We start from the raw sequence: 17,377 nt of genomic DNA on the forward strand, positions 1-17,377 counted from the left end.
TTCTAAAACCAAGGAACGGAGCTGATTAGACCCTAAGAGAAATCTTGGATAGATTCTTGGCAAAAAGAATACTACATTTATTCTACACCTCACTTACTTCTTCCCTAGTACTAGACTCAGGTTAGGTACATAGGGGTAGGCGTATTTTAGAAACACCAGTTGAGTACTTTTTAGCCTTTGTTATTTATGTATGTATTTATCTATGGTCTAGGAACCATGCAATGCTTTTACAGTATTATTTTATCCTACTTTTCATACTGTACGCATTATACTTTGCAACAAGTCTTACGATTGTAGCAGTTAATTTCTTCTGCATGAGAAAGAAGACTGTTCAATAAATACTTTTATTGAAAACGCCCGTCTCTCTATTTCTCTGCACCTCTGGTGAAACGAAGCATGCACAAATGACTGAGTAAAATATCTATCTATTGTTTCCACGACTCTGAAGGTCAGTTTTATCTTGGGGAAACAAAGTTGTCATGTTTATGCGGTTGTCAGAAACGAAATCCCTTCTTGTGAATGCGAGAAAGTTTCTAGTGACCTCTGAGCTAGCTGGCACTCACAATTAAGTCTAATATATTCGATAGCGACCTAATAGACATAAGTCCTACGTCACATCTATAGGATATATTATTCCAATGCGCAGAGCCTATTGGGAATATAGGAACTGCACTACTCCAGAAGTGTACTGAAGATTTGGGTCTAAGGGTCGAAAATTTGTGTATTGCTCCTATTGAGTTTTAAGAGTCATTTGGAGTTATGTTGACAATGACTTAAAGGGTGAAATCCTGCTAACAAAGCAGTTATTGAGCACCTTGGCAAAATGAGCTCCTAACAATGAGTTGCAAACCTGAAATGTTGTACTTTTTGGCAGTCCTCCCCATCCATAATGCTTCATGGTTCTTCCGTTGTCATAGTATGATTTGGTGCTCACCTGCTATTTAAGATAAAAATAGGTGAAGAAACAGATGTAGGGAAGGTTAAAGTATATTGATTTCTGTGTGATCACCCTCAGGAAACATAAATATTCACGTTTTAGTGACTGAGATTTAAATAATGGAGCATCTAACTTATTTATATCTTTTCTTTCAGAGTGATATGCTTGATGTGAACCAGATCATAAAGGAGCTGGCCTCAATGGTCTATGAGCAAGGGGACACAATAGGTATGTATCCACCTTCACATATGCCTGATGTTTGTCTTATGCTCAGTTTCTGGACTGGTGACAGGCGTTCTACATAGAGTCTTAGTTCGCTGTACTAATCAGATTGGCGCCATGAGACCCTCACGGGTGAGTAGCGCGCTTACAATTCCCCGATTAATTGATTGATTGTACTGTGATGGTTGCTGGAAATCTGCAGGTCATTTGAGTTACCGCCAATTAACTTTGATGGGAAATGAGACACGTGTGGGCGACTTTCGGGGGTCAACTGGCTGTACAGGACCCAAGTAGACTAAGCTTGGACTGGCCTAAATAAACTGGGCCATGAACTTAAAGTATCTGTAGTCTATGCAGCCAACATGGAGTGGCAAACTATTCTCTTCTTGTGCATGCATAAATCGTTTCACAAAGAAATAAGACTAGTGCGTACTTTTACAGTTTTTGAAGTATTGCAATAATTGATATTTCTCTTTTGCACTGACCATAACATTCCTGCCTTTTTCCTCAGTTTATTTGGAATATTGTTTGAGCATTAATAGTTAGGACCCACATTTAGGCAGTTTAACTAGAGTGAGCTGGAGGGCTCCACGTTATATTTATTTCCATATATTTGTGTGACTCTCAAAGATCTTGTGGAGGGCTTAAAAAGGTCTTTGAAGGAGTCACACAAATATAAAACTTTAAATATTTTAATGGAGAATTCAGAAGTCACCTTGTAACCTAGAGAGTTGTGCACACGACATGCGTGTGCTTCATGAATTCTGATTGCTTCCCTTGCTCGCAAGTGTGGCATATCTGTATCATGATATCGTCTCACCCCCAGTAGCAGCAGGCTGCAAAAGTGAAAAGATCTTAACACAAGCAGTTCCAACTTGGCATGATGGTTTGGCGTACCTTTTAGCTGTGTCATAACAGGGTGCTCTCCCCGGACGGGACCTCTGTGGACTGACCAGTTCATTGCAGAACATTTTTTCTTTAAGGCCTGCAAATCCTTTTTCTTCAAATCTATCACAAATGGTAGTCAATACAAATTGTGTTCATTTTGTGCCTAACATAAGAGTGACAGTGGTGGCAGTACTAAATTCTTCATGGTCAAAGCAAATATTGAAATTCAAGTATTACTTTTCTTTTCAAAACATTTGCTACACCTGTTAACATATACTTTAATCCCTTGCGTTTGGGAAGGGAAACAGTAGTTACACCGCAAGCGGTACAACGCAATTACCCCGCATGCTGTTGCAATGCAAAAGGTGTGTAGCAGTGGGTAGAAAGTGTTGAATTTAACTCCAACACCTTCTCTACTGTTGCACACACTGGAGTTGGAATAGTAAATTAAACTATTCCAAATTCCAGCACCCACCGACAGCAAGTCGGGGTAAAGGTTTGCAATGGCATGCGGGGTAATTGCACACGTTGTTACATCACATATCCGGCTGGGAAAGGTATGTAGGGTCTGAGGAAGTTGGATTCATGACCTAGGAAAGGTCGATATGGTCCAAGTCTGCTACGGAAGTTGGAAGGCATGCAATTATTCTCACCCACTAGCAGTTCCTCAAGGCGCATTCCAGTCCATTGTTTTTCACTCACGGTGTCACTCTACACAGAGACCAGCCACTGTACAATTCAGGCGTGGGCCATGAAGTTGGAAGAGCCCCATCTGTGATTTCCAACAGTGGCACAGAGAGAAGTAGTATGTAGGAGAGCCGTGTAGCCAGGGTTGGATTGGGATTGAAAATCGGCCCAGGCACGCCAAAACAAAAATCGGCCCACATTTGTATAATCACTCCTCAAATCACTGCTTTGGCGTAATCTTATAAAAAAAACTTTAGGAGGGGGTGTAAGAAATGCATGCGTTAGTTTACACTGGTGAAACAAGTGAGGCCACTTCTACTCATACCTCCTGCCCCCGCTCAGTATGTGCACACATGAATGGGCCGGCCAGCGCGGGAAAGAAAGTGACACCTCTGCCTGTTGCTAAACGGAGGTAATTATTTGCCATTTGTCTCTAGAAAGGCCACTCAAACACCCACTGGGCCGCTGGCTGAGCCTGTATTCGAACAATAGACACAGCGCCCAAATAGCCCCCCAGACTGCTAAAAAAAAGCAGCCCACGGCCGAGCTCGGACACCGGCCCCTCGGGCATTGCCCGAATGCCCGTGTTACCAATCCGACGCTGCGTGTAGCTACCGAATAGTGTATTGAAAGCACTTTTTACTGGCAAATATACTGTAGAGAAGAAAGCAAAACGACGTCATTTCGGTGTTCACCTCCTTTATCAACTATGCAATTTTTGAAGTCATTTATTGCAATCTGCCACCCTTCTGAACTCTTATAGTAGCATCATATGACAGCTGTTTAATGCTGCCTTAATGTAATATCGGCCCTGGCAGTGTGCATAGAAATTGGGCCCTTTTTAGAACTCGATCATAAAGAGGAGCCTGATTTGACTTTTCCTACCAAATTATTTGTTTTATTTTAAAAATTACTACCTGTCCAGTACAGTTAGTTCTGTGTTGCTAGATTGTTGAGAGGTGTAGCTGTCTTCCTGGGCGTTATATTACAAATGTCTTTTCACATTGATGCAGAATGTATTTGTACCTTCTCTCCAAAATGCTGCATTCCCTGTGAATCTCAAAATAAATATGTAAATAAGAATCATTGTCTTTCCGCCAAATCCAGATATGGTACCCCTATGAACAAGACGTTTTCAAGCCCTCTTCATCCACGAGTAGTTAATGTTTTGCCTAGCTCTTCCTTCCTTGTTTAACATTGGTAGAAAATTGCTTCCATGTAATGTTAGTTTATCCGATCATAAATGCTCTCAGTTAACCCACTTCCCTCATCATCTTCAGTTGGGCTCAAATTTTGGCATGAGCTGTAGCCGTAAAGTCATTTAGAGGCTAGTTGTACAGTGAACAAATTAATTGTTGGGACTGTACTTTGGCTTTATTTCTTGAAAGAAAAGGGGGTTATTTCCTGTCACCCTGTCTTTGGTCTTTGACTAGGCAGTCTTTGATCAGTCAATAATGAAAGGCTGACAACAAGGCCAATTAACGTGTTCTTGTTGGTGGAGTAAAAGGAGCTAGATTGTAGATTGAATTCACAAAGAAGGCAAACAACTTTTTTATTGGATCGTGTAGACACTGTGAAGGAACTGTGCCCTTGATATAGAGTGGTCAGAGGGATCTTTTATTCTGATTTTTAAAATGCATGTGCAGATCAATTCTTTTACAGGGTGCTATGGTCCTGACAGTGGATATGTAAACTATCATTGAAATGTACATCATACCAGAGAAAGAACTGATCATATTCTGTACATTCCTCCTATATATCTTCTGTTTGTAGAGGTAGTTCAATCCTTATATATATATACTGAGCACTTTAAAAATGGGGTCTAGACCACAGGACTCTATGGTCCAGTAGAAGGCTAGGAGTAGCCGAAACGCGTAGACCGTTATTTTGATGCACTTTAATTTGCACATGGTGTGTAAATAAAATATCTTAAACTAACCTGTTGCAGTGCTGTGACTTCATCCATGAAAAGTTGTGGTGAGAAGAGACGAAGTGATATATATATATATATATATATATATATATACACACACACATACACATGTACAAAAAGATAAAACAATCATTAAAATAATAGGTGAAAGGAGGGGTAATAGGAGGGTTCAATGGCTAAAAAAAAAAAAATGCTAAAAGATATTGGTTTTATATAAACTCAAATACATTAGTAAAATACCTGCCTCTAGTTACTCCCAGCGTTCCTTCCACGAGGCGCTCCATACTATGGATATCAAAGTACAATCGCACAGTACCACATTTCTGCAAGGGGGAACTTCATAGGTTGAAAGGTGAAAACTATATGGAGTGCAAAGTAAAAGTGCTTCATAAAGAGCAAAGAGATGTTATAAGGCAGAATTAGCTCTGTGGGATATGCAAGGGAAACTTTGTTGGTTTGCGAAGTGAGAGCGATATAAAGTGCAAAGTCGAAGTGCTTTGTAAAGTGCACAGAGATGTTGTGAGGCAAAGTTAACACAGTGGGATATACAAGAGGAAGTTAATTGCTTTGAGAGGAGAGGGCAGCATAAAGTGCAAGGTCAAAGTGCTTTATGAAGAGCATAGAGACATTATAAGACAGAGATAACATGGTAGGATAATGGAGCTATTATCTTACTAATCCTGCCCCCTCAAGCAGCCACACAGATAAATAGTTGTAATAATTGATTGTCTGTGTCCCTTCTATTAACACCCCTTTTTGGACCAAGTGCACATTGACCGCCCGGGTGGCACAGTTCAGTCCTTTAAGATACAATAGTCCTTTAACAGCTTTAGAGTTATCTTGGGATTGTAAGTGCCAATGATTTGAGGGTGCACCAAGACCTAAGTTCTTCGACAAATTTCCCGCACCTCAATAGTGCAAATGGTCTGGATTGAGTGAAACTGAGCGTAGATGCTTCCAGGCAAGTGCGAGTGCCTTGAGCCTTAAAGATTGGCTTCAGTAGTTTCCTCCTTGGTAAATCTAATTTGGGGCAACAACACAGGAGGTGCAGCCATGATTCATGTCTAGCTGCATAACCTGCAAGCCACTCCCCTACCCCGATGGGCTCATGCTGGGCTAAAATCTGACACTGAAAAGCCTAGTAATCGCATATACAGAATTTCTGTGCGAGTCTGTATATGGTTTCTGATAGATATGGTTGTGGCTTCCACAGCAGGTAAGAGTTATTCAGGTGGAGTAGGATGGCCGGGTTCTTTCTTGAAGTTAGGTCCTGGGCCCTCTAGATTACCTTCAGATGCCTGTTGATGACCTTTTTCTAGGCTGTGTAGGGGACATCCCCGTTCTTTAGCACTGTTTCTTCTATTTGAAAGGACGTGATGGCTTCTTGCAGTTGCTGGTGCCAGGGATTACCCTGGGGTCTTGAAGATACCTTTCCAATTGGGCCTTTATCGGGTTGTCAGGTGCTTTCTTGGCCCTAATACATGACCGATTTGCAGTCCTCAGTTGGTTGATGCCTTAAATGATTGCTGTGCCTGTCTTCAGAAAGTTTAAGTGAGCAGTGGGTTTGGATTTCTCTAAAAACCAGACTCCCTTGCAGTTGTAATTCCTGGCTCATCTGATGGTCTAACCGCCTATATGCCAGGTAAGATGTTCCTTATTTTTATATCTCCCAAATATGAGAACCATCGTCTTATCCTTAGATGATTTATTATCTTTAGAAATGTTTAGAGTGCTCAAGGTTAGTTGGAGATTTGATTTAGTATGATCCATTACCACAGTGTCATTAGCGTATTGTAAAATATGTAGTTTAGATTGGCCTAGTTTAGGAGTAACCAGGCTACCGCTCTCCACAGCTTTTCCCAAGTATGCTATATAAAGACTGAATAAAAGAGGGGTAAGAACATAAACCTGCTTTAGGTCACTGTGGGTGTGGATTTTAGGTGTGAATGTGTTGGGTCCTGTTTTTATATCGACCCAGGTCCCTATGTATAATGAGATTATTGCCCCTAATAACTTTGAGGGAATGCCCCACGCTTCCAGTTTTCTCCATCGTGTAGGCCGGCCTACCTTGACAAGTGCTGCACTGTAGTCTATAAAGCAACAAAAAAGTTATCGCTGTTTTTTCTATGCTGCTTGATGACTCAAAGATGCAAGCACTATGATATTATCTGTTGTTGACGCGGTAGCCCGGAACCCAGTATGGAAAAAAGACAGGACTTCATGTTCAGCAGCCCAAACCTATAGGTGTTTAAGTAGGGCTAAAGCAAAGGCTTTTTTGCCTCTAGTTCCAGAATCGCAAAAAGGCAATAGTTTGATGGTTTTGTCCGGTCCACTTTCTTGAATATGGGACACAAGATAGACCCCTCCATGCGTCTGGGACTTAGCCTGCTAGGAAGGCATGATTGAAAAGAGGGGTTAACAGCCTTGACTATTCTTCTGGGGCACATTTGAATAGGTTGGCTGTCCTTTCCTTCTGTTCTATTAGATATATCCCATGCTGAATGGACTGTAAGCTCCTCTGCCATTATTCTGCTCTTTTGTCCAGTTTTGCACATTTCAGTTCATGTTTTTATCTTCACAAATCTCCCACAATTGCCAATCTTCTGTTAGGAGTTTGGCTATACGTTTTTAAGAAGAGTAACATCTCCTTTATCTAGGTCACGTCAGAGGAGTTCTGAATGAATTTAACGTGGTTTCTACTCAATACTTTCATTGCAAATTAGATCCATTGCCTACAACCAAACCTGGGCCAGTAGGCTCATCTTATTCTTGCTGCTTAATATGTAAAAATAGTGGTCCCGATTCAAGAATGTCTACTCAGAAGTGCATGTTTATCCACATGTGCATCTGGCAGAGCTAGAGACAGTCAGGTTGTCCTTAGCTGGTCAACACTTTAAATGCAATAATATAGTCTCCACTGAGCTTCGAGGTCTATGTCCTTACCAATCAGTGGTTGAAACTGCCCTTAGGAACAAAAACGCATTTGTGTATGATTATTAACTACTAAATCTACTGATTGAGCCTCAATTCATCATTTATAGGACATCTCTGTCCTTACAACTATGAATCAAGCATAATTTGACATACAATGATCCGGCACTCCATTCAGTAGTTTAAAACATGTAAAAATGCATCATTTTTCAAAAACCAGAAAAAGCAGGTCATGGTATGACTTCTTTATTCAAAACTTTTTTTTCTTTTTTCTTTCTTGTGAAACAAACGAAGTAGCCAACGCGTTTCGTCCTAACAGGACTTCTTCAGGGCTACAAGAATGCATATAAACAAATTTGATTATTTTGACATTATATACAAAACATCTTATATACACTATATACAATAATACAAGACTATACAATTAAAAATCAGAAAAGCTGTTTTCTCTTCTGGAAATTAAAATCACAACCACATGCGAAATATACATCATACTCGCTTGTTTATTTTCTGATTAATTTTCTAATTATAACGAGTGTTTGGCTACTTCGTTTGTTTCACAAGAAATTAAAATAAAGTATTGAATAAAGAAGTCATACCATGACTTGCTTTTTCGAAAAATGATGCATTTTTACAGGTTTTAAACTACTGAATGGAGTGCCGGATCATTGTATGTCAAATTGGTATTTTGAGGATCTTTCCATAGGAGACGGAAGGGTATTGCGTCTCAGGTTCTAGGCACCCAAACTTATCATGAGATCTAACTAAGGAGTTGGGTGCGGTCATCATTGCCCCATACCCTGTTTGCATATGTTAAAGAATCAAGCATAAGCAGTTTGGTATGACTTATTATTTTGTGTGGCATTGGGACCAATGGCAGATGTAGTGGAGCATCATTGAAGTACAGCTTGAATGTGGGTGGTGGTGAAGAGAAGCCTTCAGAAAAGTTATATCTGAAAGAGGCTATTAGTTATAGATTCCTTACCTTAGAACTACCCCGAGGCGTCGGACTGGATCCGGAGAATTTTTCTTCAGCAGTAGCCCTGCACGTCGGTAGGTGGCGTAGGTCGACTCCGCATTCGTCGTTGGCATTGTGATAGCCGGAATTACATTATGTTATCTAGTTACATGCCACCCCTGCACGCTGACGTCCGTTCTTTCTTTTTCTGCACCAGTGGTACCCTTAGGCACTTTTTGACTAGAACTTTTTTTACTTTTGTTGACATCTTTTTCGAGTCGTTCGACTCTTGGTGCACGTAGGGATGTCCCAACGTCGGACTGTCTTCAAACACTGTGACTCCTGTCACAAGTTGATGTGGGTCACACACCCACACCTCCTGTTCCTCTGGTGCCTGGAGCGCTACCACGACCCGAAGTTGTGCTCCGGCTGTTGGGCCACGAACCCGAAGTCTTTGCAGAAGCGGTCCCGAAATCTTCTGGAGGCCCGGCAATCAGCTCCATGCCGCTTGAGGTCCTGGTCGAGAGAGAGGTCTTGCGACCGGTCATGGAGTCACCACCATCATCCCCATCGAAGTCTTGGGATAAGTCGAGGAACAAGAAGAAGGCAAAGAAGTAACGTTGCTCTTCTCCTTCTCCCCGTATGTCGGACGACGCGACGTGGGACGCGGAAGGTAGTCATCCTTTGGCACCACCCATGGAGCCTGCTGAGACTGCTCCGAACTTCCCTCCCTTCCTGGGAGCCGGAGCGTCCTCTGCCCAGCTTTGTGCATTTTACAAAGCTCTCCACTCCATCTTTGTGTAGCCCAACTCCTCCGGCTCGCCTTAGGGCCCCGCGGACTTGGTTGGGGGCTCTAGGCCTTAGATGCTAGAGGCTCCAGCCTTGGTACCACAGGGACGCCAGGGATCCAAGTCTGGATCCGGATCGATACTGGTCGACCTCACAACTCATCCTCCGGCACCAATACCTCTGACGACACCTCCGCCACCTCCAACGCTGGTTGTGTCCCCGACCGGCGTCAATCCCGGCCTCCCCCTTGGCTTGGACACGGAGCCATAAGGGCTTTGACCGTACTTTTGTACCAGTGTTCTACCCTGGCATTACCTATCGCCCTGAGTGGTAATCATAGACGGGTGAGGAGGACTTGGAGTGGTCTGTTGACGCTTTGGGAGACCAGTTTCAGGAGCTGGATTGGAGAGAGGAGTTGGGTGAGGCCAGTGGTCTGGATAACTCCCCAGACCTTGGCATGCTTTCTCCCCCTACCGTGCCCATGGAAGAGGGAGCCTCCTACGCTGTGGTGTTGCGTAGGGCGGCTGAGGCCTTGGGCCTTAAGCTTGCTACAGTGGAATTCAGGACTAATCTCCTGACTGAGGTGCTTCAGCTTGCAGCGGCCTCTTTGTAGCTCCTGCTGCCATTCAATGAGGCTCTCAGACATTTTTCTGGGCACTTGGTCCAGGCCAAGAACAGGGGCTCCTGTGGATAGGGTAATTGCCCAATGCCACCACCTGGCCCCGGGCGACCTAATTTTTCTCTCCCAACCGCCTTCCCCCGAGAGCTTGGTAGTTCAAGCCTCAACATCCAAAGGCGCATTCCCTTCGGGTCCCCAAATAGGAAATCCAAGACTGGACTATCTTGGGAAGATGTTGTTTTCTTCCATCAGCTTAGGGCTGCGGTCGGTGAACACAGCATGTCTTTTAGGCCGTTACACCCACTCTGTGTGGAATATGGTTGCGCAGGTGCTGCCACAGTGTCCATAGGAGGCCCGGGACACACACTCCCTATTGGTCGCCGAGGGGAGAGACGCAGCGAAGTTCACCATCCGATGTGGGTTGGACACCACCGACTCGCTCAGTAAAACAATTTCTATGTCAGTAGCCCTAAGGCGCTACGCCTGGCTGAGATCCACTGGCTTTTCTGTGGATGTCCAATCGACTCTTTTGGACATGCCTTTTGATGGCCGTCGCCTGTTTGGCGGCAAAGCGGACAGTGCGCTCAAGTTCTGTAAGGACTCTAGAGCTACGGCTCGATCCTTGGGCCTCGCTGCCACCTTTTGTCCTGTGCAGTCTGCCTTTCGCCCCTTTCATGGCTACGGAAGTGTGCCCCACCACTTTCCACCCAGGGCCACAGGCCGGCACAAGCTATCCAGCCTTTGCACAGCCAGGGACGTGGTATCCAATGCTGTGGTTCTGGGGGCCAGCGGACAGGCCAGTCCACCTGTGCCCCTCTGCAGCAGCCTCTAAGCCTTCCTGGTCCGACCTTTCAGGGCCACCAGTTACCAGTGGGCGGCAGGATCCACCTCCCCCACTGGCACAACATCACATTGGACAGGTGGGTTTTGCAGATAGTCCGAAGGGGCTACTCCCTCCCCTTCGAGACTGCCCCTCCCTCCATGCGAACTACACTCCATCGCATGTTGGAGGATCACTTGGCCCTTCTCCGTCAGGAAGTTACGGCTCTCTTGGTCAAGGGAGCTATCGAGCGAGTCCCTGTCCCAGAAGTAGGCCGTGGTTGTTCCTCTCACTACTTCCTGGTGCCCAAGGAGGACAAAGGCCGGCGTCCTATCTTGGATCTCAGGTACGTCAACCGCTTCCCCTGGAAGCAGAAGTTCAAAATGTTGACATTGGCTCAGGTCCTGTCTGCCGTCCACCATGGAGACTGGATGGTAGCGTTGGATTTGCAGGACGCTTACTTCCACAATTTCCGTCCTGCCAGCCCACAGGCGTTACCAACATTTCATGGTAGGCCACGAGTATTTTCAGTTCACTGTGCTCCCCTTCGGTCTTATCAGTGCCCCTCGGGTGTTAACAAAAGTGATGGTGGTGGTCACAGCTCATTTGCGCAGATCAGGGGTTCCCTTCTTCCCCTATCTTGACTACTGGCTGTTGAAGGCCCTAGGCTGTCATCTCCCACCTCCAGACTACGGTGGACCTCCTGCATTCGCTGGAGTTCACTATCAACGAGCCGAAGTCGCACCTGATTCCCTCTCAGAAGCTAATTTTCATCGGAGCAGTTCTGGATACGGCGCAATTTGAGCTTATCCGAGCAGCGAATCCTTGATATTCGGGCTGCGATACTGATGTTTCAGCCTCAATCCCAGATTTCGGTGAGCTTGACCCTCAGGCTGCTGAGCCTCATGGCCTCTTGCATCCTGCTGGTGGATCATGCTAGGTGGCATATGCAGGCACTGCAGTAGGACCTGAAGTTCCAGTGCGCACAGCATCAGGGGAATCTATCCGATGTTCTCCTGATCTCGAAGGGCACTGCACACCAATTGCAGTGGTGGCTAATAAACCAGGATTGGGTCAGTGGCTGATCCCTCCCTTTTCCCCAACCAGACTTCACAGTGGTGACAGATGCGTCCCTTTTGAGAAGGGGCGGCCACATGGGAGAGGCTGAGATCAGAGACCTCTGGTCTCCGGCGGAGTCCGGGCTCCACATCAACCTATTGGAGCTCCTGGCGATTCGTCTTGCACTGAAAGCATTCATTCATTCTGTCAAAGGAAGAGTAGTGCAGGTGTTCACGGACAACACCACCGCCATTTGGTACTGCAACACACCGGGCGGGTGGGGTCGTGGACCGTATGTTAAGAGGGTCTCCACCTCTAGACGTGTCTGGAACGTCAGGGCATGTCCCTGGTGCTTCAACACCTGGCAGGTTCGCTGAACATCAGGGCGGACTAACTCGGCCACCGGTGCATGATGGATCACGAATGGCATCTTCACTCAGAGGTGGTGCACAGTCTCTTTCAGTAGTGGGAAGAGCCTTGGTTAGATCTGTTCGCCACCGAAGTGAACGCGCAATGTCAGCAGTTCTGCACGTTGGACTTTTCAAGGCGGCACACGCTCAGTAGCGCTTTTCGTCGCTAGTGGAATTGCAGTCTTCTACACACTTTCCACCTATACCACTTCTGCCCAGAGTGCTGAAGAAGATCAAGCGCAACTGGGCCCAATTCATTTGTGTGGCTCCGGACTGGGAATGAAGAATCTGGTATCCTGAGCTCGTGAATATGACAATCAGTCCTCCGATCTGACTGCCTCTTCGGGAGGATCTTCTGTTGCAGCAACAGCGGACAGTCCTCCACCCGAACCTGTCCAGCCTCCTCCTCCTTGCGTGGAGATTGAGCAGGGACAGTTGACAGTTTTTGACCTTCCTCCCGAAGTTTGTAATGTCATCTTGGCAGCCAGGCGTCCCCCCCTCTAAAACGGTATACGCTTGTAGGTGGAACACATTTCCACCCCTCTTTTAGAGGTTCTTCTTTTCATTCTTTCTTTGGCACAGTAGGGCTCTGCTCTGGGCACCCTTAAAGGCTATGTTTCGGCCTTTATTCGCCTTTCTGATCAGCCTTCTCTTGTCAAGTCCCATATTGTAAATAGATTTCTTAAGGGCTTTACTCACCTCTTAACTCCTATTCCTTTCATAATACCCCAGTGGGACTTGAATCTGGTCTCAACTTATGTGTGCTCCTTTCGAGCCACTACATAATTGTCCTATCAGACTCTTGACCTTAAAGACTGCTTTTCTGGTGATTGAGCTTCTGGCTCTTTCTTATAAACCTCCTTTCCTTGCTGTTCATCCGGACAAGGTTGTTCTTCGAACTAGACCGTCTTTTCTTCCCAAAGTGGTTACCTCTTTCCACATATGACAGACCATTATTGTTCCCACCCCCGCATCCTTTTAAGGAGGAGGAGAGACTCCACTGTCTGGATCCAAAACGTGCACTATCATTTTATCTGGATCGCACAAAACAAATCCGGGTGGATGATCATCTCTTTGTTGGCTATGTGGGCGCCAAGAAAGGTCGGGCTGTGCAAAAACAGACCAGCTCTCGATGGTTCGTCCTTTGCATCAAGATCTGTTTCTCCTTATCAGAAAAGGAGCCGACCAGTAGGCCTGCGCGCCCATACCACCAGGGCGACGGCAGCTACTACTGCTTTGGAACGTGGAGTCCCCCTCTGTGACATCTGCCAGGCAGCCACATGGTCATCTTTGCACAAGTTCACTAAGCATTACTGTCTGGAGAGTCTAGGAGAGACAACTTCTTTGGCCTTTCAGTTCTCCAGGACTTTCTGGTGTGAACTTGGTTCGCAGACCCACCTCCGGGGTTGGTATTGCTGGGCTATCTATTCTAAGGTAAGGAATCTATAACTAATAGTCTCTTTCAGATTAACAAGTTACTTACCCGTTAACGATATATCTGAAAAAAACATATATTAATTATAGATTCCTTACCGCCCCACCCATCCTCCCCATTCTGCGAACCAACTTCTAGAGTAAGGGACTCCCTTTCAGGGACTAGTTTTGTACGCCAGTGGTCAGTGTCTTGCATGGCTCTGCGCTTCTGGCGTGGAATGTCATGTAAAGAACTGACGCCAGCGCGCAGGGGCGGCGTCTAATTAGATACCGATACAGCTACGTCATTCCAGCGATCACGTTACCAACGACGAATGCAGAGTCGACCGACGCGCAGGGGTACTGCTGAAGAAAAATTCTCCGTATCCAGTCTGACGCCTGGGGATAATTCTAAAGTAAGGAACCTATAACTAATATATGTTTCTTACAGATATATCGTTACCGAAGGTAAGTAACTTGTTCAGCATGTCAATACTCTCCTTGCTCCCACTTGCACTTTAAAATGCCACATATTTTTATCAACACCAATCAGTTGTGTCAGAAATTACACTTCATTTTGGCAATCCAGAACATTCATTTTGGCCCTTCCTCCTCCTCGCCATACAGAAACCATTTCTTATTTTCAATCCTATCAGCATATCTCTGCTATATGGTTTAAGAAAGTCAATAACATGTTTGTGTAGAATCACAAGATAAAGCAATAAAGAAGCTGGACTCTTTTCCCTGTCATATGAGAATGTGTGTTTGTGTGTGGTCGAAGTGGGCGGGATCGGAAAGGCCCGGCGTTCCCCTCCTTCTTTTATTGAAACGATTCCGTTCCCCTACTTTTCTTTCCAAAACTGTGTCCCAGGATGGTAGAAATAGCAAAGGCATTCAGATAGGGCTAGGCTTGCTTTCGGGAACGGGCAGAGAAGGAAAAGGACTCTGTCTCTTCCTTACTGCACAGCGGGAGAGGATGTGGCACTATGACCAGAGCTGTCGAATTTGGAACTGAGGAACCGGGTTCAGCCTTCATGACCAGTCCACCAGACCACTCTCCTGAGGGAGCATATTCCCATGCTAGACCTTAGAAGGCCCCACTAGACCTTAGAAGGCCTGATGTCTTAGCACACGCAGATGTACCCTAGTGGGGTCAATTGTGGGTTAAACTTGAAGGCCTGTCCACCACAATCCATACTGTAGTTCATCTCGTGTCTTGCGGGCAGGCCTGCGAGGCAGCACACCCTAGAGCAACAGTGATCCAGTCACTGTGACTCAGTCACTGAGGTCACATGAACCTTGAGCAGGTTAGGGCGATACGAACGGTCTGACCACACTGGGTACCTATTTCGGATGGGTGCGTAGTGTTGCAAGTATATTATGGTTTTTAAAAAAACTTGCAGCCTCCTTCCTGGCCTCCAGCAATTTTCAGCAACAATAAAAATGTCATGATAACTTCTGTGATTTATGTTCTTCCTAGAGAGATCAGAATTGTGTCTAGTGGAAGGGTTGACTCCTGGAAAGGTAGCACAGAGGGCTAATGTGACTGCTGCAAAGAACATGTACCATGCAGATCACAAAGTGCACATAATGTTAACTAGGTTAGTAGTTTACTGCTTTGTCAGAGAGATCCTTTTGTTACTTACCGTTTATAAGTTAAAATCCTAACAGAACAGTGAGCTATTAAACTATACTGCCTGCTGGTAAGGTTATCATGAGGCTTCTACACCTTATAGTCCTTTGTCTTATGTAACATTTCCTATACAGTGATTTCCACACGTATAAATGATTGTCTCTGTGTAGTGTGTGTGATGTAAAGTGCTCTGACACTGTACACTGGAATGAGTGGCGCTGTAAATCAAATTAAATGCATCTGAGAAAGAGTGTGGATATGGAGACTTGAGGGGGACTGTTAAAGGGTGGTAGTGAGGGAGTCCGAGGCGTAGGTGATCATTGGGGGCACCTGCAAACATTGTTGCACAGAGCGTCACCAGCACTAAAGCCGGCCCTGCCATCAAGGCCAGTCCACCTCACCCATTGGTACCTCCATTGGCCCTGTTTCAGTAGTAGTAGCTGCAACTCACCAAGGATCGGCAATGCAGGATTTGCACGCACACCAAACTAAGTTTGCAAACTTCACACTCTCTGCTTCATGCACAAGCACTTTTAACATGTGCTACCTGCTCTGGAGCCACTGGAATTATGCAGCAATGGGGGACAAAAGGATGCTGCAGTGTTCACTAAAGTATGCAACAAAAAAAAAAGGCTGCAGCGTAATGCAATATATTTTCTTATACTTTAATATTTAGAAATTTTTACACGTTAAGTCTCGGCAAAGATTCTGCCTCATTGGTATCAGTACAACATACAAATGCAGCAGTGAGACAGGTGATCAGTCAACCTTTACAAAGGGCCGTCTACTTTGCAGCAACTCGTCACGTTTTTTAGTAACTTTTTATCCGTTTGAGCTACAAAAATGATTAGTTAAAACTGTAAGATGCTGTAGTGGATGATGTATTATGTGGCAAATATGACGGAGCCATAATTATATAGAGACCATTTACAAACTAGGATATTTTGCCATTCATGTTTGAACTGCTCTTGTGGAAAAAGGGAGGAGAAGTGCTAATGAGAGAAACTGCATGGCTTGGAGACAAATGGCTTGTGATTCCACTTTTAAGCGTATTTGGGACATTGTGTGATTGGAAATATATTCCACTTTGTGAATGTATTTAAATGCCAATAACTCCTATTAAACCTTAAATAATCAAGTGAATCCATTGGTTGAATTAAATAACACAATAAGCTGTAACTGGTCGGTGAAATGCCAAACAAATACTAAAAATTGGGATGTTTGGCACATTCTGGCCACACCTCTGACTCCGCCCATTGATCGAGTCCTTGGGTTAGCTCCGCCCTCAGTCTCTGCCCACAGTTCCCTTACTTTCCCCCCCTCGCGTGCATGTGTGTGTGTGTGTGTAAGGATGCCTATACTGCTACATCCTGTTTAGTACCTTTATTGTTTGGGAATTTATTCTGCTTCCCACCGCACTGTACATGTCGTGGTGTGGAGGGTTGTCTGCTGCCTCCCATAATGTACCTGTGCTGCATGTTAGTGAAACCTGGTAAAACTTGTTCACTGTTCAAAAGCCAAACTAATGTGCTTGGTCAGTGCTGGCTAAATGCATTACAAAGTCGTGAGTAAGCTCCCTCCTCCTACTGATAATACAAACCTGGACGGGTTGTATGGTGTCTTTTAAACCAATAATTATTTTTCGTTCAAAAATTGTATGTGCCGAGAAAACGTTCACAATCGTTTGTCCTTTAAAAGGAGAAGCTGGGCAGCTGCTAATCCTTTAGTTTGTAAAAAACACAGTTGATGGACAGAATGTAGAACAATGTCATACATTCACCCCAGTACAAGGATCTGGGCCTAAATCCATCGTTTTTTGCACTCCACACCACCCTGGGTTAGACACTGGCTATATGCAAATCAGCTCTGACCCTGTGCCTCATGGGAACAGTCCAGTCCGAACTACCAAGCCATGTCTTTCCCAGACCGGAATCAAGCATCCAAGGACCGGTTTCTGGCTATCAGCCTTCATTCAGCCTGGATAGCATGACTCCAGTGGTGTGGAGAGCCTGGGACTCACGTCTGAGCATACCCAGCCCACTCGGGGTGAAAATTGCAAAAAACACAGTTGATGGACA

The 17,377-nt window shown here is 45.1% G+C and overlaps 1 protein-coding gene across 3 annotated transcripts in view; it reads left to right on the forward strand.

The window, feature by feature from the left end:
• TSNARE1 (t-SNARE domain containing 1) overlaps positions 1 to 17,377 on the forward strand; it is a 1,194,676-nt gene that overhangs the window by 1,069,183 nt on the left and 108,116 nt on the right. For all 3 annotated transcript variants that reach the window (XM_078686668.1, XM_078686667.1, XM_078686669.1), the window contains one exon: positions 1,093 to 1,165. In XM_078686668.1, coding sequence (XP_078542794.1) covers positions 1,093 to 1,165 — 73 coding nt within the window. The remainder of the gene's footprint in view (positions 1 to 1,092; positions 1,166 to 17,377) is intronic.

The sequence above is a fragment of the Lissotriton helveticus genome, chromosome 4_1, assembly GCF_964261635.1.
Source record: "Lissotriton helveticus chromosome 4_1, aLisHel1.1, whole genome shotgun sequence".
Classification (NCBI taxonomy): domain Eukaryota; kingdom Metazoa; phylum Chordata; class Amphibia; order Caudata; family Salamandridae; genus Lissotriton; species Lissotriton helveticus.